The 27,373-nt window shown below is 35.8% G+C and overlaps 1 protein-coding gene across 6 annotated transcripts; it reads left to right on the top strand.

Annotated features, from left to right (window-relative positions):
• The first annotated feature begins 44 nt into the window (after positions 1–44).
• Ap3m1 (adaptor related protein complex 3 subunit mu 1) lies at positions 45–26,497 on the top strand. Of its 6 annotated transcripts, none has more exons than XM_058577953.1 (9): positions 45–154; positions 11,395–11,670; positions 12,474–12,645; positions 16,164–16,301; positions 18,578–18,663; positions 19,517–19,650; positions 22,158–22,365; positions 23,808–23,952; positions 24,424–26,497. In XM_058577953.1, the coding sequence occupies exons 2-9, from the start codon at positions 11,398–11,400 to the stop codon at positions 24,522–24,524; spliced, it is 1,257 nt and encodes a 418-aa protein (XP_058433936.1). In that variant the 5' UTR covers positions 45–154; positions 11,395–11,397; the 3' UTR covers positions 24,525–26,497. The 6 variants fall into 6 exon arrangements, 5 of the variants coding, with proteins under 5 accessions (XP_058433936.1, XP_046275553.1, XP_058433937.1 ...); XR_006846219.2 differs by lacking the exon at positions 45–154 and adding an exon at positions 168–381 and having other exon boundaries at positions 22,158–22,387; XM_046419597.2 differs by lacking the exon at positions 45–154 and adding an exon at positions 173–381.
• The last annotated feature ends 876 nt before the right edge of the window (positions 26,498–27,373 follow it).

Raw genomic sequence — 27,373 nt, forward strand, 5'->3', positions numbered from 1 at the left:
CAAAACCATTGGCTCTACCTTCTCAGCCCCACAGCAAATGCCCCGCCCCTTGTGACCCCATTTAGCCTACTGTAAGGGACCCCAGAGCGTCTTAGGCTGCGGATGAGCGCCTGCATCCGGATGGTGCGAAACTCCTCATTCTTCTAGATCCTGGGTAATTTAGAAGCTTTGGATCCTCAACCTCAAGAGACGTGTTTCCGCTCATTTAAGTCTTTCTGCTGATTTATTCTAATTCTGTAAACGGAATTTGTGTCTTTGGAGCTGTTAATCAGGCAGTCTACGGGGCACTCTAAGGACGGGGTCCTCGCGGCCTTCTCTGCTGCCTCAGCTTCGGTCCGGAGAGGACCCGGCGCCGAATCATTGACTTTCCCAGGTGTCGGGGTGAGTGTGAGGGGCGGGGAGTGTGCAAACTGTGGACTGCTCAAAAAACTAGGGAGTCCGCTGAAGAGCTGGAGCTCGAGACTTCTGCCTGGGCTTCGGGAGCGTCTTTGCTGTTGTGGGCCAGGGCCGCGCCTTCCCCGACGCTCGGCCTTCCGGGCTTTCTTGTCAGCTGGGCCCAAAGGGAGAGGTACACCTGCAACCCAGTAGTCTCAAACACCTGGCCCCAGTAGGTCAAGCTCACTGGGGTCCCTCTCCGTCCTCCGGCGCGGATAAAAGATCGTGCAACCACAGTGAGCTGAAATTCCAACGATTTTAATTTCAGACTCAAGGCTTCCTTTTTAAGGAACAAAACCCCTATGGGTCTGAGCGGACGTTCTGAGAATGGCTCCTAGATGAGCTTGGGGTGGAGGGACTTGCATTTCTTCTGAAAAGAGGTGATATAAACTGAGGAAGTGGGAGTGAATACGGAAAAGTGAAGAGTGATGGGCCTGGTTAGATGTGATGGTTAGATGTTTGAACCTGAAGCTTCCAAACTATATGGTTGAGAAGTTGGTACCATGATAAAATAAGTAGCTTTCACAGGAGGGGGAGAAATTTTGTGGAGTTTGGATTTTTCGAATTTGAAACGATGGCTTAGGTGGAAATAGGTAGAAACAATTAATTTTTAAAAAAGTCTTGAAAATTAAGTCGGCAACTTTCAGGATGAGAAGAGACAAAAAAATGTATAATAGGGTAAGAAACATCTGTTTTGTTTTGGTGAAAGTTATCAGGGAGTCAAAGAAGAACATTGAAATCAGAATAGATGGTTGATCTGATGACTAGAAAATCATTGGTTAGTTTTAGAGAACTCGTTTAACAATCAGTGACTGAGGAAAGACAGGAAATGTAGATTAAACTCTGCATGTTTTGAGGCATGAAGCAATATTGCTGGCATGGAGGAAAGGTTTGGGAATTATTCGTTGTAAAAATTACAAGACATGCTTAGGAGCAAAAAGCATGTAAAAATTACAAGACATGCTTAGGAGCAAAAAGCAAGTAATCAATGTATAAAGTAAAAATTCAGGAAAGGAGATAAGATCCTGGAGGAGATAGAAGGGAGTGGAAGGATTAACTTGAGGGGAGTCCGGATTTTAAGTTGAGACCATAGGAAGAGTGAAGCCAGTGAAGAGAAGGAAGAATTACCTGAAATTCATATGTAGATATCTTAAATAATTCGTTATTTTAAAATAATTTGCTCTCTTAAAACAGGATTAATTTTTCTTACAGAATCTTGATATTTTTACAATGTTTCTAACAATCCAACCTAATATGCTATTGGTGTTTCTTGTAGATTAGATATTCATAAGTAGTTCAGATCTTAATTCATGAGTAGCAAAAGGGCATGTACAGAGAAGAGAAACTCTCTCCTGTTTAAATGACAGTCTTTCCCATTACACAGAGAAAATAGAAGCCCTTATTTTCCTGCAGCCAAACATACATTCTTCCCTTTTTTTTTTTTTTAATGTTTTTTAGTTGTTGGACCTTTATTTTATTTATTTATATGTGGTGCTGAGAATCAAACCCAGTTCCTCACCTATACAAGGCAAGCGCGCTCTTTCACTGAGCCACAACTCCAGCCCCTCTTCCCTTCTTTTTTTGGTGGGAGTGGGGTACTGGAGATTGAACCCAGGGGTGCTCAACTACTGAGCCACATCCCCGCCCCTTTTTTGTATTTTATTTAGAGACAGGGTCACTGAGCTGCTTAGGGCCTGGCTAAGTTGCTGGACCTGGCTTTGAATCTGCGATCCTCCTGCCTCAGCCTCAGCCTACTAAAATGACTTTTTTCCAGCATTTCACTAAACTACCACTGAAACTATTTTCACCAAGAAATTGAATGTTCTCTGTGTGTTAAGTCATTCATTCTCAGGGCTGGGATTGTGGCTAAGTGGTAGAGTGCTTGTGAGGCACTCGGTTCAAACCTCAAAACCACATAAAAATAAATAAATAAAGGTATTGTGTTCATCTGCAATTTTAAAAAAATTTTTTTTTGAAAGTCATGCATTCTTGGGCTGGGGCTATAGCTCAGCAGTAGAGTACTTGCCTAGCACGTGTGAGGCCCTGGGTTCAATCCTCGGTACCACATAAAAATAAATAAAAAGAATAAAGGTATTGTGAAAATTTTTTTTTCCAAAAAAGTCATGCATTCTCAATGTGGATAGATACTGTATCATGTAAGGCAAAGAAAATTGTACTCTTTTTTGTTTGTTTGTTTGTTTTAGGGATTGAACTCAGAGGTACTTTACCACTGACCTACATTCCCAGACCTTTTTTTATTTATTGTTTTGAGACAAGTTCTCATTATGTTGTTAATTGTCTCACCAAGTTGCTGAGGATGACCTCAAACTTGGAATTCACCTCAGCTATACTTTTTTTATGTATAAAGCACTGACGTTTAGAGTAGGTAAACAGATATACAATATTCTGCTCCAAAAATTTTTCTGGGTATATTGATTAGCTTAATCTAATAATTCCACCTTTTATTCATAAATCATACTATCACTTTATCAATATATACAACTATAATTTGTCAATTTACAATTTAAAAATGAAAATTATTTTTAAATTTATGGTGTAAGGATTTGAGAGTAGATTCTAAAAAGGCTTTTCAGCAGAAAGTAAGGAAAAGAAAATTGCAATACACTATTAAACCTTTGGACATTTTACGTTCTTGTACCCTAACCTCTTTGTGCCATTTAATAGTATTTACTACTCTATTCTTCTAGAAAGGTACTGTAGTTACTAAAATTATCATCTCCCTCTTCTTTTTTATCTTAAGCAGTATCTTAGTCTTTTTTAAGCCCACTTCTTTGACCCACCTGCTACTCAAATATTGGAGTTCCATCTATCTCTAGAATCTCTTCTTACTATGCACTTTCTTTCTTTGGTTTCAGTTTCTAATCACAGTTCCCATTAACCAAAAAAAAAGAAAAACAAATTGTCTCTTTGAAGTACCAGACTTCTATGTGCAGTAGTTGTTTGAATATATTCATTTGAATTAGAAATTCAGCGTTGGGTTAAATTATATAGAATCAGGGCTAAATGCCTCATCTTGCATCTCTTCTACATACACTCACACACACACCTAAGTATATTTTTATTCAAAGCCTTACTAAGTGTTTGTCGTCTTTTGTCATTTTACTCCATCCCTATCGCCAAAACCCTAGTTCAGGCCACTACCTTCACTCATCTCTCAACCAGTGTCACAGTATCTAGTGTCCTGTTATCCAGTTTCCACAATATAATTAGTGTAATCTTTCTAAATATGTAAATTGGATTGCATGACTCCTCTCAAAAAAAAAATTACCTTACTGTGTACTGAAAATAAAGTTCAAACTCTGATCAAGGCTAGCATTGCTCCATAAACCACTCTGTTTACCTCCTTCACTCTCATCGTACAACTTCCCTCCACCTTCCAAAGTTGGTGGATTCATACTGAATATCTCTCTCATGTTCTCTTGTATCTTCAAGCCTTACAGATTCCTACAGTAAATTGCATTTCCTCTATCATAGTAGGAATTATATCTTACTTGTATTCTTTGCTGAAGTCTGAATTCTGTAACTATAGAAATTCTTTTTTGTTCACCCTTGTAGCCCCAAGTGCTTAGTGCATAAAACATTCAAAACTGTTGAGTGAATAAATGGTCAAGATTCTGGCTAATAATCAGAGGATATAGATTTGTTTCTGGTCTTACATTTCGCTCACTTTGGATATAGGCCCATCTGTGCCGCCATTCTCTTTTATATAGAAGGAATACATTTAGCTGGTTGTTAACACCTGCCTTAGTCCAAGCTACTTGGGAGGGTGAGGCAGGAGGATCAGTTGAGCCCAGGAGTTCAAGACCAGCCTATCTCAATAAAAAAGAAGGAAGAAAAAGAATCTAATGAAAATAGAAGGGAGGCAGGTAGGGGAAAGAAAGAAAACGGGGGAGGGAGGAAAGGATGGTAAAGGGAGATACTAGGAAATCAGATTGATCTAAGTATGTTATGTACATGTATAAATGTGCCACAATTGAAATCCACTATTCTGTATAATTATTATGTACCAATTTGTAGAAAAAAAATTTTGGGTGGGGGGAAGCTATTCCAAGAAGAGACACACCCAGGGCTGGGGTTGTGGCTCAGCTGTAGAGCACTCGCCTAGCACATGCAAGGCCCTGGGTTCAATCCTCAGCACAACATAAAAATAAATAAATAAAATAAAGGTATTGTGTCCAACTACCACAAAAAATAAATATCTAAAAAAAAAAAAAAAAAAAACAAGAAGAAGACATAACAACAAAAAAAAGATCAGTAAGAACACAGGGATGGTTGTGGTGGTGTACAGCTTTCCCATAAAGTTTATTAACCCAGTTTTATCCCTTTGACCCAAATATGGAACACCTACAAAAATTTAAATAATGTTTATAAATAATTACATAATAAGAACATAGTGATAATAATTATGATATAATAATATTAGTTAATATAGTGGCATATATAAGCTCCAAATTTCCCTACCTTTTTTAATGCACTTGTATCAGTTTCATTGAAAATATTCAATGAATTGAACACTTGGGACTTAATGAGTTAAAATAATAAAAGTAACTACAGCTACAAAAGCAAAGGCAGACTAATTTATACTGCTCTGTGTGGCATTATTTAATTTAATTGTGATATGCATTAGGTAATTGGTCATAATATGAATAAAAGAAATAAACTCTCTTTACCTATTATAGAAGCTTAAGGTGTGTTTTAAAGCTAAGCACTGTCGAGAACTGCAAATATTATGCTTTCGTCTAAGCACTAAGGATAACAACAATAAGTCCAATGGTCTGGTTTAACTTACTGTATTCTTCTGAAACCTGAACTACTGCCAATAAAAACAACTGGTGGGAACTTTCCTGAAAAGAATTTTTTACCAGCTTAAGAGAATGAATAGGTATTTGGCCCTAAAAACAAGGAAACTACAAAGTCACTTGCTTTAAGAACAAGCAGCTCTTTTAGAGTGTATTTTGATAAGGGAATAGCATAGATCTGTGTAAACTGTCCTTGCCATAGAATCAATGCTTAAGATAACCAGGGTCAGCCCTATTAAATGTACTTTCTACTCTAATTCTTTAAACTGTCTTAGCATGAAAAGTAGAACTTCTAACTACACAAAAAACATTTTTTTTTAATTTTTTTTAGATGTTGATGAACCTGTATTTTGTTCATTTATTTATATGTGGTACTGAGAATCGAACCTAATGCCTCACACATGCTAGGCAAGCACTCTACCACTGAACCACAACCCCAGCCCACAAAAAACATATTTTAACCCTTGCTTTTAAAATCATAAGCTGAAACAGTGTTCACTACTCTGTCCAATGTAATAAACTCATGTGGTTATTTAAATTAATTAAAATTAAAACTTCAGTATATTAGTTGCATTAATCATATTTGAGGTGTTCAGTAGCCACATGTGTTTGATGGCTACCATATTGGATAGCACAAAGGATATTTTCTTCACTGCCAAAAATCTTAATCAATATGCATTAGAATGTTTTTTAATAATTTTTTAGTTATAAATGGATATAATACCTTTATTTTATTTATTTTTATGTGGTTCTGAGAATTGAACCAAGTGCCTCACATGTGCCAGGCAAGTGCTCTAGCAGTGAACCACAACCCCAGCCCCAGAATATATTTTTAATAATTAGTCTGCAATGGTAAGAGTAGGAGATAATGCTTCAACTATATCTAGTCTTAAATAATCTTAGGTAATTGACTTTTATGAGATTTTTTAATCTTATCTGTAAAATAGAGATGAAAGCAGTATTTATAACATGGCATTGTGAAGATTAAATAAGATTATGTAGTTGAAATGACTAGCATAGTGTGTGGCCTGCAGTACATACTGACATTTTAGATATTACTAACTCCATGATCCTTAATGAATAAAATACTTCAGAGTTGAAAGATTAATTTTTGGATTAAAGGATGTCATATTCTATAGTTGATATACCTGAGGTACTCAAATCTGGGTCCACATTTTATAAGATTTTGTTACAAGAAAAAGGTGAAATAATATAAGTTTGGTTACATATTTTGTCACCGGATATTCCTGCTGCATTTTAAAAATTAAGTTTATCAGCCAAACCAGGCATGGTGGTGCCCACCTGCTATCCCAGGAGCTTGCAAAGCTGAAGTAGGACAATTGCAAGTTCTAAGCCAGTCTCAGCAACTCAACCTAGCAAGACTCTGTCTCAAAATAAAAAGGGGCTGGGGATGTGGTTAAGTGCCTTTGGGTTCAATCCCCAGTATCAAAAAAAAAAAAAAAAAAAGTTTTATCAGCTAAGGTTATAAAGTCACCAGGTTCTATATAGCAAGTCTATATATTCCAATAGAACTTATAATATTAACATTCAAACAGAAATGTAAGGCTGACACAAAGCAAACATGCTAAGCAAAACAGTTGACTAGATAAAATACACAAATTTCCCAGTTCCCAACCCTGAAGTTAGAATTTATTGCTACCAACTCAAGTTAATTGCTTGACTAAATAGAAATTGAAAGGCCAAGGTTCGTTGTCGGAGATTAAAATGCACACACACAGACAGCAGTGACAAAGATGAAGCACTTTATTGCAAACTGCTGCTAGCTTATATAGAAAGTGAGAGTCAGTTATCTTAAACCAGGAAGCTCCCAGGGCCAATCATAGTGAAGGTCAGGTCATCACCTACGGTGCACGCACATCCGCCCTGCATAAGATTCATGGGGGGCACGAACTATCCATGAGTACGGAAGACAGGAGGGCCAATTAGAAGGTTTTCAAAACAACTTGTTATCTGCCCACTGGCAACTTGCCAACCGCCATGTTGCATTAGGGGCTCCTTATCTGAAAGGCCCGGGAAGTTCTAGCCACCCACTGGCAATTTGCCCACCGCCATGTTTGAAAGGCCTGGGGAGTTCTCAAGGAGACTCCCAACAGAAATGGCTTTGAACAAAGGTACATTTTTGTTATTGTTGTTTCTGATATACAGGAACACTAAACTATTACTAGTGTTTTTAGTTTATTAGTACAGTAATTGCTAAAATATATCAATATTATTTACTTGGCAACTGTTGAACATGTGTCAAATACAAAGGGGAAATCATAACCAGATAGTCTTTAAATGTCACCTGCTTTCATAAAATAAATCATTTCCTCTGAAAAGAATTGGTCAGGTTGATGTTCACTGTTTTCTGTATCTACAGAATTAAATTCATCGATTCTGAATTTCCTTTCCTCTTCTGAATTTATCTTCATGCATAAGAACTGTATTTATAAATTTAAAATTTTTTCATATTTGGTAGCATTTAACATACAACACTATTACTTTGAATGATTGACCACTGGGCTAAACACCTGATTCTGATGCTTATCCTACAAAAGATAGAAGTAAACAGAAAAGAAAAATTTTCGGCAAATAGACCATATTTTCCATACTACATGGGCAATACACTTTTACTTGAAGCATAAATAAATCAGAAAATTATACAAATCATAATGTAAAGCACAACAAATTATCACAAAATGAAAATAACTTATAAACATCATCCAGGTCAAGAGTTAAAACATTACCAGTACTTTAGAAAATTAGCCTTGTCCCCCTATCAGTCACTACCTGATTGTTTTTCAAAAAGGAAACTGTTTGATTTCTTATGCTATTGATTAGTTTTTCCTGTTATAAGACAACATATATATGGAACTATGACATTTATATTATTTTATATCTGGTTTTCTTCAACATTGTGTTTGTAAAATTCTTCTATATTTTCAGGTAGCAATCGTTTATTCAGTTTTATTGCTATATAATATTTTATAAATATTTTTCAATTTATTTTTATTAATATTTGAGTAGCAGATTTTCACTATTACAAATATGTTTTTACACATATTTTGGTGTGCATTTGTGCCAGAAGTAATTAAGACTATTTTTTTAAGAATCAAGATATAATTAATATACTGTAAAACTCATTATTTTAAAGTATACAATTTTGTAGTTCTTAGCATAGTCACAAAGTTTTTCCAACATCCTAATTCCAGAATGTTTTTATCACCAAAAAAAGAAATGCCAAATCCATTATCATAACTCCCCATACCTTCCCCTCTACCCATCCTAGAAACCATCAACTTACTTTATGTCTGAATGTATTTACCTATTCTGAACTTTTCCTGCAAATGGAATCATACATTATGTGACTTTTCGTGTCTGGATTCTTTCACAGGTTATCCATATTGTAGTATGTATAAGTACTTAATTCCTTTTTATAGCTGAATAATATTCCATTGTGTAAATATTCCACTTTTAGTTTATCCATTCACTAGTTGATGCACATTTGGATCATTTCCCCTTTTTGGTTATTGTGAATAATGTTTCTTTGAAATGTCCAAATTTTTGTGTGGACATGTCCTTTCAATTCTCTTAGATATATATATAGAAATAGAATTTTTGATTCATGCAGTGAGTATATTTAACTTTTTGAAGAATCCAAACTGCTTTCCACAACATCTGCAACATTTTACATTCCTACCAGCAATGTTTTAAGGGTTCCAGTTTCTCTCCATCTTGTCAACAATTGTTATTATCTTTTTTTAATATTTATTTTTTACTTGTAGTTGGGCACAATACATTTATTTATTTTTATGTGGTGCTGAGGATCAAACCCAAGGCCTTGCATGTGCTAGGTGAGCACTTTGCCATTGAGCCACAACCCCAGCCCATTATCTGTCTTCTTTATTATTACTATTAAAGCTAGCTTAAAAGGATATGAAATATTATCTTATTGTGATTTTGACTTGCATTTCCTTAATGACTTATGGTATTACACATCTCTTCATGTGGCCAATTGTGTATTTATTTTCTTCGGAGAAATGTCTATCATTTATCCATTTTTAAAAAATTGGATTCTCTCTTTAATATTACATTATAAGAGTTATTATATATCCTGCAGAGTAGTCCCTTATGAGATATATGGTTTTAAATATTCTTTTTCATTCTCTGGGTTGCCTTTTCACATTCTTGATAATGTCCTTTAGAAGCACAAAAGTTTAATTTTGATGAAGTCCAGATTATATACTTTTTTCTTTCTTTTATACTTTAGTGTCATCTCTTAAAAAAAAAAAAAAGCATTGTCTAATTCTACAGTTTAAAGATGGATGCATGTGTTTCCTAATTGTTTTGTAGGTTTAACACTTATATTTAGAGCTTCAATACATTTTTTGTTGCTTTTTGTGTACATTGTAAGGTAGAGATACAGTTTTGTTCTTTTCCTGTGTGTGAATTCAATTTTCCCAGCACCATTTAATAAATAGACTATTCTCTCTCCAACTGAACAGCCTTAGCACCTTGTTGAAAATCAGTTGTCCATGAATGTAAGGGTTAATTTTGGAGTTCTCACTTCTGTTCCATTGATATATAAATCTATCCTTGTATCAATATCATGCATTAATTTTATAGTAAGTTTTGAAATTGGTAGCATGAGTTCTTCAACTTTTTCTTCAGTATTTTTGGGGTTTTTTTTTTTTGTTTGTTTGTATATTTTTGTTTTGTTTGGCACCAGGGATTGAACCCAGGGCACTTAACCACTGAGTCACATTCCCAACCCTTTTTTTATTTTCTATTTTGATACAGGGTCTCACTAAACTGCTAAGTTGCTGAAAATAGCCTCAAACTTGCAATCCTCCTTTTTCAGCCTCCAGAACCTCTGGGATTATAGGCATGAGCACTACTACACCCAAAGTTCTGGCTGTTTTGATCTCTTTCATTTCCATATGAATTTTGGGGTTAGCTTACTAATTTTCACCCCAAAAAAAATTTTTTTAAATGGCAGCAAGGATTTTAATAGGGACTACATTGAATACATTGTCAATTTGGGGAGTATTGCCATTTTTACAGTACTGTCTTAATGTTTTACCACATTTTAGATTTCTTGATTTCTTTCAGTGATGTTTTGGAGCGTTTAGTATACAAGACTTCTACTTTTTTGTGAAATTTATTTCCTCGGTATTTGAATTTTTTTCAAGGCTATTGTAAATGAAATTATTTTCAGATTATTTATTGTAAGTGTATTGATTTTTTTTAATATTTGTAACCTTGCTAAACTCACTTGTTAACTCTATTAGTTTTGTTTTATTTGTGGATTCCTTAGGGTTTTCTACATATGATGTCTTCGGCAAATAGAGATAGTTTTACTTCTTCCTTTCCAGTGAACCAGATGTGGTGGCACACGCCTGTAATCCCAGTAACTAGGGAAGTTGAAGCAGAAGGATCACAAATTTGAGATCAACCTCACCAACTTAGCAAGGCCCTAAGCAATTTAGTGAGACCCTGACTCAAAATAAAAAGGGTTGGGGAGTGACTTAGTGATTAAACACCGTTGGGTTCAACCCTTGGTACCACCCTGCACAACCACCATAATACACAATCCAGTGAATGCTTTTGTTCAGATTTTCTTTCTTAATTTTCCTGGCTAGAATCTCTGGTACCAAACTGAGTAAAAGTAGTGAGAATGGACATCCTTGTTTGTTCTTGGTTTTAAAGGAGAATCTTTTGATCTTTGACCATTAAATATGATGTTAACTGTGAAGTTATAATTGATGACATTATTGGATTGAGAAAGTTTCCTTCTATTCCTATCGTAAGCATTTTTTTTTTTTCATAAAAGGGCGTTGGGTCTTGTCACATGTTTTTTCTGTACCTTTTGAAATTACTTGTTTTAATCTTTTATTAATATTTTACGTTTGTTGGTTTTCCTATGTTAAACCAACCTTGTGTTCTTAGAATCAATCCCATTTTATTTACATATATTGCTGAATTCAGTTTACTAATATCTTGTCAAGGACTTTTATATCTGTACTCTGAAGTGATATTGGTCTATAGTTTCTTGTATTACCTTTGTCTGTTTTTTGTGCTGGGGCACTACAAGGATATTTTTTGATATAATAAATTTAAACCCTTTTTTTCCCCACAGAAAATGATCCACAGTCTGTTTCTCATAAACTGTTCCGGTGACATATTTCTAGAGAAGCACTGGAAGAGTGTTGTGAGCCAATCTGTCTGTGATTATTTCTTTGAAGCTCAAGAGAAAGCTGCTGATGTTGAAAATGTACCACCTGTCATTTCAACACCTCACCACTACCTCATCAGTATCTACCGGGATAAGCTCTTCTTTGTGTCTGTCATACAGACTGAAGTGCCACCTCTCTTTGTTATTGAGTTCCTACATCGAGTTGCTGACACTTTTCAGGTTGGCTCTCCATCAAACCTTTCTAACTTAAATTACACAAGGTAGTTGGAGGAGAACACATGATTATATTTTTTAATTACCCAGCTTTTAATGGCTGGTATGTTTCCTCTTTTAAACTAAGCATACATTCATAAACCCTTTTCTATAGACTATAAAGTGGCACACACAGCTCCTCTGTTCTCTGTTTTTATATGTTTTATAAAATAAATCATCAGGAAACAATAATGTCTTCCACATACTGTTCTCTGGATGGTCCCCAAATTTTTATTGTTATGAACTCTTCCATATTCACATTTCATTGATTTTACTCATGTGGCTGAATATACCATATAATTTAAAACTTACCTGTGTGCTTTGGAGTAGGTTAATCAGGGATAATGAAGTTCATAACTGACCTTCCAGTTTAACATTTCAGTATTTTGGGGAGTAACATGGAATGGAATTCAATCTAAAAATATTAAGAAAATACTGAGAGGGGCTGGTGTTGTGGCTCAGCGGTAGAGTGCTCACCTAGCACACGCGAGGCCCTGAGTTCGATCCTTAGCACCACATAAAAATAAATAAACAAAATAAAGGTATTGTATCCAACTACAACTAAAAAATAAATATTTTTAATAAAAGAAAATATTGAGGAATATTGTTTGGATTATGGAGAGGGTTTGTTTTTGTTTTTGTTCCTATTCTCTTTATATCTGACTTCTTAAACAATGGGTTATGGTACTGTAAGTTTATTTTTCAGAACATAAAAGTATTTAACAAGCCTTCATGCCTTCTGTTGTGGAATATTATGAATATTTTGCTAGGACTACTTTGGTGAGTGTTCGGAGGCTGCAATTAAGGATAATGTGGTCATAGTATATGAGCTCTTGGAAGAAATGTTAGACAACGGATTTCCACTGGCAACAGAGTCTAACATTTTGAAAGAACTGATTAAACCACCAACAATTCTACGTTCTGTTGTCAACTCTATTACAGGTAAGATAAAAACATACTCTACTAGGAACTGAGCAATTAAAATGTTATGAACAACTCATTGTTGCTTATGATCTGACAGACTAAGATAGTCCAGTATGTCCAAAATTAAAATGACTGTAATGTTAAAATGGATATATATTTCTCTTTATTGAAAGAGTCTAGGTCTTAAATGATAAAGAACTTCTGGTTTTATTCTCTTGTTATGTAGGGTTTTCTGCAAAACCACAATAATATTATTTAGCAGTAAATAAGATTGAATAAATTATCCTAGTTAGTCCTTTAAAAAAAGCCAGTATATGTGGCCACTTAAAAGATAATTTAGCCTATTTATTGACTGGCATTTTAATATTTAGAATAGCATTATAGGGGCCAGGAATATAACTTAGTGGTGGAGGCCTGGGTTCAATCCCAGCACTACCAAAATAAATGAAAGTATAAAGAATACCTCTGAGATACATGCCCAGGTTTTTTTATGGTTTTTTTTTTTTGTTGTTGTTGTTGTTGTTTTGTTTTGATTTGTTTTTTACTTGTATCACATTTTGTATTGAAATCGGTTTTTTTAATTAATTTTTTATATGTATATGACAGCAGAATGCTTTACAATTCATATTACACATATACAGCACAATTTTTCATATCTCTGGTTTATATAAAGTATATTCATACCAATTTGTGTCTTCATACATGTACTTTGGATAATGATGTTCATCACATTCCACCATCATTTCTAACCCCCTGCCCCTTCCTTTCCCCCTCCCATCCCTCTGTCCTATCTGGAGTTCCTCTATTCCTCCCATGCTCCCCCTCCCTACTCCACTATGAATCAGTTTCCTTATATCAGAGAAAACATTCAACATTTGTTTTTGGGGGATTGGCTGACTTCACTTAGTATTATCTTCTCCAACTCTGTCCATTTACCTGCAAATGCCATGATTTTATTCCCTTTTATTGCTGAGTAATATTCCATTGTGTATATATGCCACTTTTTTTAATCCATTCATCTACTGAAGGGCATCTAGATTGGTTCTATAGTTTAGCTATTGTGAATTGTGTTGCTATAAACATTGATGTGACTGTGTCCCTGTAGTATGCTGTTTTTAAGTCCTTTGGGTATAGACCAAGGAGAGGGATAGCTGTCAAATGATGGTTCCATTCCCAGCTTTCCAAGGAATCTCCATACTGCTTTCCATATTGGCTGCATCAATTTGCAGTCCTACCAGCAATATTTGAGTGTACCTTTTTCCCCATATCCTCGCCAACACTTATTGTTTTTTGTTTTCATAATAACTGGAAATCCATATGCAACAAAATGAAATTAAACTTCTGTCTCTCACCATGCACAAAACTCAACTCAAAGTGGATCAAGGACTTAGGAATTAAACCAGAGACCCTGCATCTAATAGAAGAAAAAGTAGGCCCCATCTTCATCATGTCGTATTAGGCCCCAATTTCCTTAATAAGATTCTTGTAGTGCAAGAAGTAAAATCAAGAATCAATAAATGGGATGGATTCAAACTAAAAAGTTTCTTCTCAGCAAAAGAAACAATCTGTGAGGTGAACAGAGAGCCTACATCTTGGGAGCAGATCTTTACCTCTCACACATCAGATAGAGCACTAATCTCTAGAGTATATAAAGAACTCAAAAAGCTAAGAATCAAAAAAAAAACAAATAACCCTATCAATAAATGAGCCAGGGACCTGAACAGACACTTCTCAGAAAAGAATGTACCATCAATCAACAAATATATGAAAAAATGTTTATCATCTCTAGCAATTAGAAGAATGCAAATTAAAACTACTCTAATTTCATCTCCTGTCAGAATGGCACTTTTTATGTTTTGAGACAGGTTCTCTCTAAGTTGCCAAGACTGACCTTGAACTTGGGGTCCTTCTGTGTCAGCCTTCCAAGTTGCTGATATTAACAGGCATGCAACATTATGCCTGGTGATTTGTACTTTTTAACTTTCCTAAATGAACATGCATTTTATCGTCAGAAAAACATTAAAAGACAAAATGTAAAAATACAGATTCATAAGGCAGTATATTATAAAGTTTAAAATAATGCTTCAGTGGATGAGAGTATCCTTTAAGAACTGTAGTTGGTACCCCTAGAGAATCAGTGAAGTATAGAAAGAGATGGCACAGGTGACTTGGAAGGCTGAGCAGGGAGGACCATGAGTTCAAGACCAGCCTTAATTAACTTAAAAAGGCCCTAAGCAATTTAGTGAGACCCTGTCTCAATATAAAAAAATGAAAAGGGTTGGGGATGTGGCTCAGTGGTTTGATTCTCAGTACGAAAAAGAGAGAAAGAGAAAGGAGAATAAGATCATTCTTCATAGATGGAACTATATGAGGAAAAACAAAATAAGTGAAAAACTTTGAGTTGTATCTGCTCCTTTAACAGAAGCAGAGCTATATTTTTAGTTGAGTGAGAAATAAGTTTGGAAAGTCCTTGAATGCTGGGTTAAATATTTAGCTGTGTTTTGTTTTGTTTTGTCTTTTTAGTTTGTGATACTAGAGACTGAACCCAAGGCCTTGTGCTAGGCAAGTGTTCTACCACTGAGCTTCACCTATAGTGCTAAATAGTTTGCTTTTCTCATAAAGCAAGTGGGGGAAAATTGAGGAGTTTCAAGCAGAAAAATAACATGATTGGAGCACTGTTTTTCAGAAAATCTTCTGAAGGCAACATGTTGGCTGCAGAAATATCAATCATAAATTGACTATACATCTGTAAATACAGTATGATTGCAACTGTATTTTAAAATCAAAGCAAAAAAATCAAAATAGAAACATAATACTGCAACCTACTTGTGGGGGAAATGTCTAAAGAAATGTTAATATAGTTGATTTTGGCAGTAAGAAGATAGACTGATTTATTTAAAATTCACTTTTCTGAACTTTTTTTTAATAAAGCATATACTACTTTTAAATTAGAAGTATTAACCAAAAGTTAAATAAGTCACAGTTCAAGGATATGTGTTTTTGATAATTTTGTTTTCAACATAATTTACCAGGAAATTAGCCAAATATTGAACATTACCCATATTGTAGCTGAATGGGAAATACTAGAGTATATTCATCCATGTACTCCGCTGAGTCCTGCTTGGCATTGTCTCATACAGAATTCAGCTGAATATGAAAGAACTGAGTTATCACTGTATTCTCAGTGGAGACATTTTTCAACTGAAGGTTTTCCTCTTGATTGCTCTGTAGCAGCAGGGTGAGATCATTGTTGGACTACTGGAATTAGCTAGGTTACTGCTAACACACAGGATGCAAAAGATAAGTGAATGCATTTATCCTTGTTTGGCATGTAGACGAAGGACCACATGGCCTATTTCTGTCTTCTGGAAATTTGATAATGTTGGTAAGGATATGTGTTTGACAATCCTGGAGACCATGAAGAAAAATCCAGCATTGAAAAAGCAGCGAAAGCATTCATTTTCTTCTTTCAAATAATAACTTTTCTGATGACCATTTTACACATCCACTTTGTATTCTCCTTTTCCCATTTCTAGGCAGTAGTAATGTTGGGGACACACTCCCCACTGGGCAGCTGTCCAACATTCCATGGCGCCGGGCAGGAGTAAAATACACAAACAATGAAGCCTATTTTGATGTCATTGAAGAAATAGATGCAATTATAGATAAATCAGGTAATTGTGTGCACATGGCCTTATAGGGAAAAAACAGTTTAGCTGACACAAGCTGAATAGAAAATTGAAGTCCCTTGGCAGTGTGGTTTCAGCAGAAAGGCATTTGTTTTCTAATGATTTATAAATCTGTTTATTTTGCCCAGAGGTTACATATAATTATCATAACCACTAGTTTAGATCTGCCAAACATTTGTAAATCAGAATTCATGATGCCTTACTTTAAGCCAGTTATCCTGTATACCTCACCTCTCCCTCATGCTATGTATTCATTTTAACATTTATTGTATACCGACTGTATTGTGTACTTTTGCTCTTAATTTCTGTGCAGTATATCTGTTAAAGGAACCATCCCCCCCACCCCCATTTTTGTTTGGGTTTTTTTCTTGTTATTGTTTACAATAACAAGAATTGAACTAGGAATTGAACTCAGAGCCTCACACATGCTAAGCAACCATTCTACCACTGAGGTACATCTCCAGCCCTTATTATTATTGTATTTTGAGACAGGGTCTCATTAAGTCGCCCAGACCAGCCTTGAACTTGTAATCCTCCTGTGTAAAACCCCTTTTCTGATTATTGATTGATTGATTATACTAGGGATTGAACCCAAGGGCACTTTACCACTAAGCTACATTGCCAGCCCTTTTAATTTTTTTATTTGAGACACAGTCTCACTGTGTTGCTTTGGGTCTCACCAAGTTGCTCAGGCCAGCCTCAAACTTAGAATTGTCCTTGCTCAGCCTCTCAAGTCACTGGGATTATAGGCATGTGCTACCATGCCCAGCTCTGATTATTTTTTAGCAAGATAAAACAGTGGTACTGTGTTAGAATCATAAAATTTATTTATTAAAAATACCTCCTATCCTCACAATTTATACATAAGGAAACTGAGGCTCACAGACTTAGACGACCTATTCAAGGTGGCACAACTAGTTGATATTGTGATAATGACTCATTGTGAATTATAGCCAATATCTTTTCTTCATGAATTCCCTTCCATTAAACATTAATATGTTCCATTGTACTATATATAGGACACCTATATAAACTTTAATTGATCAGTGTTATAGGTGTCCTATAAAATTTTTCTACATATATATAGGACAGTGGACATAATGGGTTAAGAGTAAAAGATACACAGAAATTTCTGTAGGTATTGGGCTGGGGATATGGCTTTGGGGTAGAGTACTTGCCTGGCATACACAAAGCCCTGGATTTGATCCCAGCAGGGGTTTGAGCCAGGGAGAATTCATTACAATAGTTCATTTTACAGAATAATGGATCATGCCCTCTTCCTTAAAAGTTAACAGGTAGTTTAGTCCATTTCATAAGAAACCTGCCTAATTTTTAAATTATATTTAAAATATTTTGAACTTATATCCAGGAGCCTTAAAAGATTGACTATAGGGCTATGGTTGTAGCTCAGTGGTAGAGTACTTGCCCAGCATATGTGAGGCACTGGGGTTCAATCCTTAGCACCACATAAAAATAAGTAAATAAAAGAAAGAGAGTGTGTCCATCTGCAACTAAAAAAAAAGGTTGACTGTAGTTGGGTATAGTGGCACACACCTAATCCCAGCAACTAGGGAGGCTGAGGCAGGAGGATCACAAGTTCGAGGCCAACCTCAGCAAAGTAGCAAAGCCCTAAGCAATTTAGCAAGGCCCTATCTCAAAATATAAAATAAAAAGGGTTGGGGATGTTGGGCTGGGGCTATAACTCAGTGGAAGAGTGCTTGCTTGCCAAGCATGCATGAGGCACTGGGTTCCATCCTCAGCACCACATAAAAATTAAAAATAAATAAAATACAGGCATTCTATCCATCTACAACTACAAAAAGTGGGGGGGGGGGATTGGGGATGTAGCTCAATGGTTAAGTGCCCCTTGGTAACAAAAGAAAAAAAAGTATGGAATACAGCAGGTGTACAATAAATATTAAAATGAATACATAGCATGAGGGAGAGGAATAGAGGGTAACTGGCTTAAAGTAAGGCATCATGAATTCTGATCTACAAATTTTTTTTGACTCTATAAAGGAGACAGGTTTGATTCTTCCATAGAATTCCTTAGAATTATATTCCACCCAGTTAGGTACAAAGTACTCACTGAAAAAGCTGTCTGGATTGATGTAATGGAACCTCTGACGTGTTTATAAGGATGCAAAGCTTTGGTTAAGTCTGACACCCAGGGTGTATTCCCATTACTTTAGATATAGTGACAGCTCCAGTAAAGACCCAGAGTCCATTGATATTATCACCCTTTTTCTTTCTTTCTTCAGGATCTACAGTCTTTGCAGAAATTCAAGGAGTCATTGATGCTTGCATTAAGCTATCTGGAATGCCCGATCTCTCTCTCTCTTTCATGGTAAGTTTTGTTGTCCTGTTCTGTAGCCTCTTGTGTGCCTAATTCATATGAAGTACTAAGTAATAAATACTGAGATAAGTTTGTATTTTAGGTTGTAGAAGATTATCTCAAATATTCCTAGCACAGTGTCCTAATACAGTAGATGATGAGTATAGATAGCCTTTATGGAAAGGCTGAAGAAGAGAGGTTTTTACCTAAGTGTGCTAGAAATGGCTTAAAATTAGCTGATGGCTTCTGCAAATTTGCAGTGTTACTTTTACTGAATAATTATTTGTTTTGCTGATATGAACAGGCACTGGTCTTTTGTATCACTTTAGATTCAGCATGACACACTGCTAACAAGTAAGACAATTGAGTTCTGGTACTGTTTTGTCACCAATTTCTCCATGAGTTTTTTGGGGAAGAGGAGAAGTACTGGGTATTAAACCTAGGGGTGATCTACTACTGAGCTACATCCTTGGCTCTTTTTGCTTTTTGAGACAGGATCTCATTAAGTTCTAAGGCTGTCATTGAATTTGTAATCCTCCTGTGTCAGCCTCCCAAGTATCTGGGATTATAGGTGTATAGATAGCACTGTGCCTGGATGACCTTAAATTCTTTGAAACTCTGTTTTTTTCAGCTATGGGAAAGAAATAATAATTGCTTTTTCTCCCTCATAGTTATTAGATTTCAAGTAATATATATAAAATTATAAACTGTAAAGCTATAAAGTTGTGTTGATGTGGTTATAATAAACTGTTATAATACTGACTGCTTTTTTTTTTTAAGGAGCATACTAATTTCTCATAATATCTGAGTAGCATGGCCATACTCATTATATTCTGTGTGTATGGTTCTTCTATTTTCTTGGCAGAACCCAAGGCTTCTAGATGATGTCAGTTTCCACCCCTGCATCCGATTCAAGCGTTGGGAATCTGAACGAGTTTTGTCATTTATCCCTCCAGATGGAAATTTCCGACTCATATCATATCGTGTCAGCTCACAAAAGTATGTTGATACATTAACCAAAATCTGCCATCACATATCAGTGTACTGAATAGAACTCTGCTTTCCCTGTTTCATTCTGACAGTTTGATGTTTGAGTTTATTCTTGCTCGCTTTGACTATGGCTCACCAGGAGACCCAATGAGAACTGGTGAAAATATGTGCCTAAAAAAAATAACCAGAGTACTTTGAATATAAGAGTGTAAAAAATAAATAAGACTATAGTAAAATCCGTAGCCAAGAGGAGGCATTTTGGATCATGTGTAACCTGGGAAAAATCATGAACTAGTGCCATAATTTTACCGTGACTTAGTGACTAAGAGGAGACAGGCCCTTCTCAAGCTACTCCCCAACTTACCAACTTCAAGTCATCCTTCTGTGCACTGAATTTTATTTATTTATTTTTCATTTGTTCTTTATTTTTTTTATCTCTGTCAGATATACCTGACGAGTATAGTTTGACATACATACATGGAATATAACTTATTTTAATTAGGATCCCAGTCTTGTGGTTGTACATGATGTAGACTTTCACTGGTGCTGTATTCATATATGAACATAGGAAATTTATGTCTGATTTATTGTATTCTCTTTCCTATTTTCGTACCCTCTTTCTTCCCTTCATTCTCCTTTGTCTACTCACTGAATGTCCATTCTTTCCTCCCCCCACTTTTATTGTGTGTTAGCAACTGCATATCAGAGAGTTGCTAACACACAATAAAAGTGCGTGTTATCAGAGAGAACATTCAGCCTTTGATTTGGGGGGATTGGGTTATTTCATTTAGCATGATAGTCTCCAGATCCATCCATTTTCCAGCAAAAGTCATGAAATTATTCTTTTTTATGGCTGAGTAATATTCTATTGTGTATATATACCACATTTTCTTTATCCGTTCATCTGTTGACAGGCCCTAGGTTAGTTACATAGCTTAGCTATTGTGAATTGCCTGTTGTAAACATTGATGTGGCTTCATTACTGCAGTATGCTGATTTTAAGTACTTTGGGTATAGACTGAGGAGTGGAATAACTGGGTCAAATGGTGGTTCCATTCCAAGTTTTCTGAGTAATCTCCATACTGCTTTCCAGAGTGGTTGCACCAACTTGCAGTCCCACTAGCAACGTGAGTGTACCTTTTCCCCCAAATCCTCGCCAACATTTACTGTTACTTGTTTTCTTGATAATTGTCATTCTGACTGGAATGAGAATCTCAGTGTAGTTTTAATTTGCATTTCTCTAATTGCTAGAGATGTTGAACATTTTTTTTTTTTTTTTTTTTATTTTTATTTATTTATTTTATTTTATTTTTTTATTTCTCGGCGGACACAACATCTTTGTTTGTATGTGGTGCTGAGGATCGAACCCGGGCCGCACGCATGCCAGGCGAGCGCGCTACGGCTTGAGCCACATCCCCAGCCCCAAGTTGAACATTTTTTCATATATTTGTTGACCATTCATATTTCTTGTGTAAAGTGTCTGTTCAGTTCCTTTGACCATTTGTTGATTGGGTTATTTGTTTCTTTGGTGTTGAGTTTTTTAAGTTCTTTTTGTATCCTAGAGATTAAGGCTCTGAGGTGCAGGTGGCAAAAATTCTCTCTCATTCTATAGGCTCTCTCTTCACATTGTTGATTCCTTTGCTGTCTGAACTGAATTTTAAATTAACATTAATTTTAATTTAACATTATAGGTTGTAGTTAGTTTGTCCTTTGAAAATATGAGAAGGAGGGGCTGAAGCCAAGCCTAGTGGTACATCTCTGTAAAATCCCAGTAACTTGGGAGGCTGAGGCAGGAAGATTCCAAGTTCAAGGCAAGCTTGGGTAACTTAGTGAGACCCTATCTCAAAATTTAAAAATGAAAAGGGCTGGGGATACAGCTCAGTGGTAGAGCACCCTTGAGTTTGGTCCCCATTGAAGCAAAAAAAGAAAAAGCATAGCAGGGGCTAGGGATTAGTGTTCAGTAGTGGAGAACTTGCCTATCCTGTGTGAGGCACTGGGTTTAATCCCCAGGTCTGGGGGATACACACACACAAACACACACACACATACACATATATGTAATATGTATGTATACATGTATATGTATATATAGTTAAAAGCATTTGGGTAATGTAAGACTTAAAGGCAGAGGAATTGTTTCTTGACTCTTGTCACTTAGGAACTGTTTTGGTATGTATAACTTCAAATTATTTTTCAGTGGACTCTTAATTTATTTTTTTTTAAACTAGAACCATTTGCCTAAATTATTTATACAATAATTAAACTTCAGGTTTCTGTCTTGGTTTGTATATTTACAGATGAGAACTCAGTTTCTAGCACACTGGTATAAAAACATGTTGTATCCAACTCTCCCTTGTGCAGATATAGCATCTGCAGTTCTAGAGGTATAAAGCCCTATTGTGGAGTTGGAGGCAGGGTAGAATACTCTGGACTGAAGTTTTTTTCAGTCCATTTCTGGAGCTGCCCCACACCATTAATTGTGTGTATTGTGCTTTCCTGTCTTTTTCTCTTTTTAGTCTAGTGGCAATACCAGTGTATGTGAAACACAGTATCAGCTTTAAGGAGAACAATTCTTGTGGCAGATTTGATATAACAATTGGACCAAAGCAAAATATGGGAAAAACTATTGAAGGAATTACAGTGACAGTTCACATGCCAAAAGTTGTGCTGAATATGAACCTGACACCAACACAAGGCAACTATACATTTGATCCAGTCACCAAGGTACAGCCACTTCAAATCAAGAGTGAGCAAGTGTTTCTGCAATCTATTTTGTGATTGGGGATTATGGGGGAAGTGCTTAATGTCTTATTTAAAAGAAAGTTCCTAAAAAACCTGGAGATACTGCTGGGGTTGTTACTCATTGGGAGAGTGCTTGCCTTTCTTATGGAAGGCACTAGGTTCAGTCCTCTGCACCACATAAAAATAAAATAAAGGTATTGTGTCTATCTATAACTAAAAAAAAAATATATTAAAAAGAAAAAAAAACTGGAGATAATATTGTGCTGTGCTTCTGTTGCTAACTGTGGAAAGAATCCTGCATCTACCACTGAGTAGATGAACAGAAGAGTTCATCACTTCTGTGCACACTTTCACAGTGTACACTTACTCATCCATTGATAATGCAGAGTCTCACCCCACTATCTAATGAAAAAGAAATGCTTTTTAAAGAGAGAAAAACATTATGTGGATATAAGAAGATGGGGTTGTAGCTCAGTGGTAGAACACTTGCCTAGCATGTGTTCCTTAGAACTACATAAAAATAAATAAATAAAGGTATTGTATCCATCTACAACAAAAAATACATATATAAAGGAGGAAGATAAGGGCTGGGGTTGTGGCTCAGCAGTAGAGTGCTCGCCTAGCCACGTGCAAGGTGCTGGGTTCAATCCTCAGCACCACAAATAAATAAACAAACAAATTAATTAATAAATAAAAAGTATCGTGTCCAACTACAACTTTTAAAAAATTTTAAAAAGAGGAAGATAATATAGTTAGTAATTGTTTGATTTTTCTATAGAAATTGATCATTAAGACCTGTTTCTGCTTTTCTAACTTAAAAGCATCATATATTATTCCACAGGGGATATTGGCTAAGAAAGCTGCTTCCTAACCTACTTACACATTCCTCTAGCGGAATTCCAAAAGATGACTTTTTCTGTCATCTTCCTACTTTGGTAGCAAATGATTGTTTTTAACAGCAGAGTCAATCAGCTGCCTGATAAATTAAAAGGCCTATTTTTTAATAAAGTCAAAGAATGTTAAAGATCATCTAACCCTGTGTTCTAAGGATTCAGAGAACCTTCCCAGAAACCATTTAAGACTGAGCAGGGAAGTTCCACATCCCTGGCTCTCCACCCTACAGCTTCAACTCTAAGAGCTTCATTTTCTCATCTGTTATTGAGCTTCCACAGAAACAGTTGCTTTTTTAACAAAGGATACTGTGGCTACAAGTTTTAACACCAAGATGAGTCTCTTCATTTTATAGTAAAAGAAACTGGCCTAGAGAAAAGCCATGAAAGCAGTATAATGGAAAGAATACTTGAAATCAGATAGCCTTATGTTCAAATACCTGTGTGACCTGTCTTTTAACCTTATCCTTGAGCATTTGTCTTTAATAAATGGTTGAGGGTTTATTTTTTTGTCTTTTTCAATGTCCTTTTAAGGTATTAACATGGGATGTGGGGAAAATCACTCCACAAAAGCTTCCAAGTCTTAAAGGACTGGTAAATTTACAGTCTGGAGCACCCAAGCCAGAAGAGAATCCTAGCCTCAACATACAGTTCAAGATCCAGCAGCTTGCTATTTCAGGTAAGAATAAGTTTTACTTGTGTTTAAGTGTAATTAAGTTTTGCTGAGCTCAGTTATTAGGCACTTAGAAAAGTAACAAACATTTCCCACTATAGAAAGAACAGAAATGTCAGTTTGCCTTTTACACAGTACTAGAGGGCCAGCCTCCAGGAATCAAGGACTTTGGAGAGCTCCTATTTCACACAGCATCCCTTCACCCCCCACCCTCACTTAAGCATTAACAGAGTCATTCATATTCACAGAAGCAGAATTAGCCTTAAAAAAACATTCCCTCCTACATGGTTATCTTAACTAAATCCATACTTTCAAAGTATAGTAATTCACGTATTGCAGAAGAGACATTGCTTCTAAATAGTGAAAGGGATATTTCTTAGTGTCAGATTTACAGTATAATACCTGTTGCTCAACAAATATTGTACTATATTATTGTTGGAATTATAACAATTTTTTGTTTCATTCTTTATGACACAGGCTTAAAAGTAAACCGCTTGGACATGTATGGGGAGAAGTATAAGCCATTTAAAGGAGTCAAATATGTCACGAAAGCTGGAAAGTTTCAAGTGAGGACATGAGAAGAGGCCAAAATTCCTCAACAAGATCAATTTGTTTTCAAGTGTCATTACAATTTACTATTAGGTACCAAATGGGCGGGAATACATATTCTAGTTAAAGCATTTGTGTTGAGCTATACACCACTAACAAAGTTATTTAGTAATTGATGTAGGGTTCTTAAGGAGCTTTAAGCTAAGGAATCTTTTCTAATGACTTAGCTTATTTTGTATCTTTTCACTTAGGAAGATTATGGAGGTGATTTCTTCCATAGGTGGGTACCAGCTGGATGCTGCACACTGTAACAGGAAAGGCAGAAAACTACATTGATAACCTCACTTGCTCTCCTAAAGCCAGTGAATTGGTCTTATTCAGCAGGAACTGTCTCAATCAGTGATGTGACATGTCAGGTGCAGCCAAATGTCACACCTCCTGATCTTAGCCATCCCAGTCCTATCTGTCCTAACAGAGGAAATTCCCTCCACCCAAGAAGTTTACAAAAACTGCCTCTTCAAGTGTTTGCCTTATTCAGCTTTTCACTTGTGCCATTAAGCAAGCACTGTAGCAAAAGCCACTTCCACATGGCCCTGGCAGGGAGCACTACTGCTCCATGCTCCATTCACACTGTACTTGGTATTGTATTTTTTATAATAAGATTTTTATGTAAAGCTCAAGATTTTGATTTACAAGGACCTTGCTGCAGTAAATACCATCTCGACTTTGTGCCACCGGTTCAGCTGTTAGCACAGTAAAAATCATTTGTATCAAAGGGGCAAATGCTTTATTATGGTAATAAAAGGGAACATACTTTTGCTTTCAGGAAGTTATTACAAGCATAAGTGTTTGTGCTTTTAAGCAAATTAAGGTAGAAAAGAGAAACTTAAGTGAAACTTTAGCCATCTTCATGCTTTATACAGCTTTATCCAACATCACTTATCCCACAGTTAACCTAAATGCCTCATGCCCTAGTTCAGCAAGAGGAGGAAAATGTACCTGCCTCATTATCGTGTTTTTTTTTTTTCTTTTTAAATCTTTTATCTTTTGTTGAATATGCATGCATCCCTTTTCTTTAGAGGGAACTCCATTTCATACCATGTGCATGTCAAGGCTATTATGATGACTCCCTCCTAAAACTGTTGCACAATGGTCAGTGCAGTAATTTAATATCTGCTATACTGACAACAGTAGGTGGAAGAACCTTATTGAGGCAGAAACAAAATTCTTAGTAACATTTATGATACCATATTGATCATCATGGTTAGAAAGTCAGTCTGTAGTTGTTACCATTTCATCAACTTCATTGGTTTAGTAGTCCTTGCCCAATTATTTTGCCTCGTTAGACATGAAAAAATGAAGGGAGGCTAGAAGTTAAAACTTAAGTACTCTTCCTGTTTCTTTGTTGTTACTTGTGCTATTAAGTTTTCTTCTCCTTGTGGCTCCATTCTTTTTTCTTTTATTGTTTCAGCTTATAACTCTCTTTTCCCTGCCACTTTAGGGTTATCTTACAGTCATCTCATTTATTTTGTCAAGCGCTGGTGGTTGGTGCACCCATTGTACAGTAGCATTCTTACCTTTGCTTGCCTAGGGCATCCAGTCTGCCTTTCACATAGTAACAATGGCACTTTTTACAACTTATAAATTTGTAGAGTAACCAATCTCAGATTGGCAGCTAGAGTCAAAATGTTGCCAAATATTTATTCCCTTTATCTAATATTGCTTTATTCAATTGCTTGTCCTATTTTTATTATCTTAGAGTTCTTTCCTCAAAAGAGCAATCAGAACATTTCCTCTTTCTTCAGAATCCTTAATCTCAACTGTCCATACCTGCACTGTACAATTTTCTTCCTGTGCTGTCTTATATTCAAGTAGAATGTATGCCAAGAGTCCCTTGCCTCTATCAATTTCTGCTAAAATGTCCAAGTAGATTTTTTCCTTCTACAATTAAATTATTGTATTTATTAATTTGATAGAGTCCAATAAATTCTTTCAATAGCTCTGGCTATACTGTCAATAAAAAAAATGAAAGCAACAGGTTGATTTTTTTTTTTTTTTTTGTTAAGCTTAACTGTTAATTGAATGTTCCCAGATGGGCACTGTTCAGTGTCAACAGGCTGAACATGATCAGAATTTCTTCTGTATCATCATATATGATGTAAAGTTTGCTGCAAAACACTTTCAAATGCTCTTTTCCTTAACTTAGTATGTTCACAGCCATTCAAAATTCCCTTCTTTATCACTACCATCTACTAATATATACATGAATATTCAGTAATATTAGAATACTTACTAAGCACAGAGGTCCAGCTAATCCTATAATATTCCCTTTTTCCAAGTTGTGAAGGGAGTATATCCTAAGAGCAAATGAAAGTAGATGTTTAGTTTCTGCGTGATGAAGTCCCCATCATTGTATTCAGAGGGCATTCATCTGGTAGGTACATTCCTTAAATAGTGTTATAGAAGAACCCTTGGAATGTGCTGATCTTATTGTCCTTAGAGGCAACTGATTTGTGAAAACAACTAACTACAATGCAGCAGTGAACACAAGGTAAATAGCAGAAATGGGGCAATGTTAGAGATTGCTGCCCTAATTAATAGCCTTGGACATTTCTCTTTAATTCAAGCAGCCTAGAATCCTCCTGTATGGTTGGAAGCTTTTGTAGGTAGGTGATAAAAGCAGTGATAAATGCAGTTAGCAACACTTTTAAATATCACTTTTTTTTTTTTTTTTTAGTAGTTGTAGATGGACAGCATGACTTTATATTTCTGTATGTGATGCCAAGGATCGAACCCAGTGCTTCACACGTGCTAGGCAAGCAGTCTATCAGTGAGCTACAGCCTCAGCCCACGTTTCAACCTTTAATGATATTTAACC

This window comes from Marmota monax, unplaced genomic scaffold (assembly GCF_021218885.2).
Source record: "Marmota monax isolate L192 unplaced genomic scaffold, Marmota_monax_Labrador192_F-V1.1 WCK01_AAM20220418_F8-fsc00019, whole genome shotgun sequence".
NCBI lineage: Eukaryota > Metazoa > Chordata > Mammalia > Rodentia > Sciuridae > Marmota > Marmota monax.

What these genes read in the sequence shown, in the direction of transcription:
- Ap3m1 (XM_058577953.1), top strand. Translation starts at nt 11,398, where the DNA reads ATGATCCACAGTCTGTTTCTCATAAACTGTTCCGGTGACATATTTCTA. An exon ending in TGTTGTCAACTCTATTACAG is followed by an intron (nt 12,646 to 16,163) that starts GTAAGATAAAAA and finishes TCCCATTTCTAG; the next exon opens with GCAGTAGTAATGTTGGGGAC. An exon ending in CCAGCAGCTTGCTATTTCAG is followed by an intron (nt 23,953 to 24,423) that starts GTAAGAATAAGT and finishes TTTATGACACAG; the next exon opens with GCTTAAAAGTAAACCGCTTG.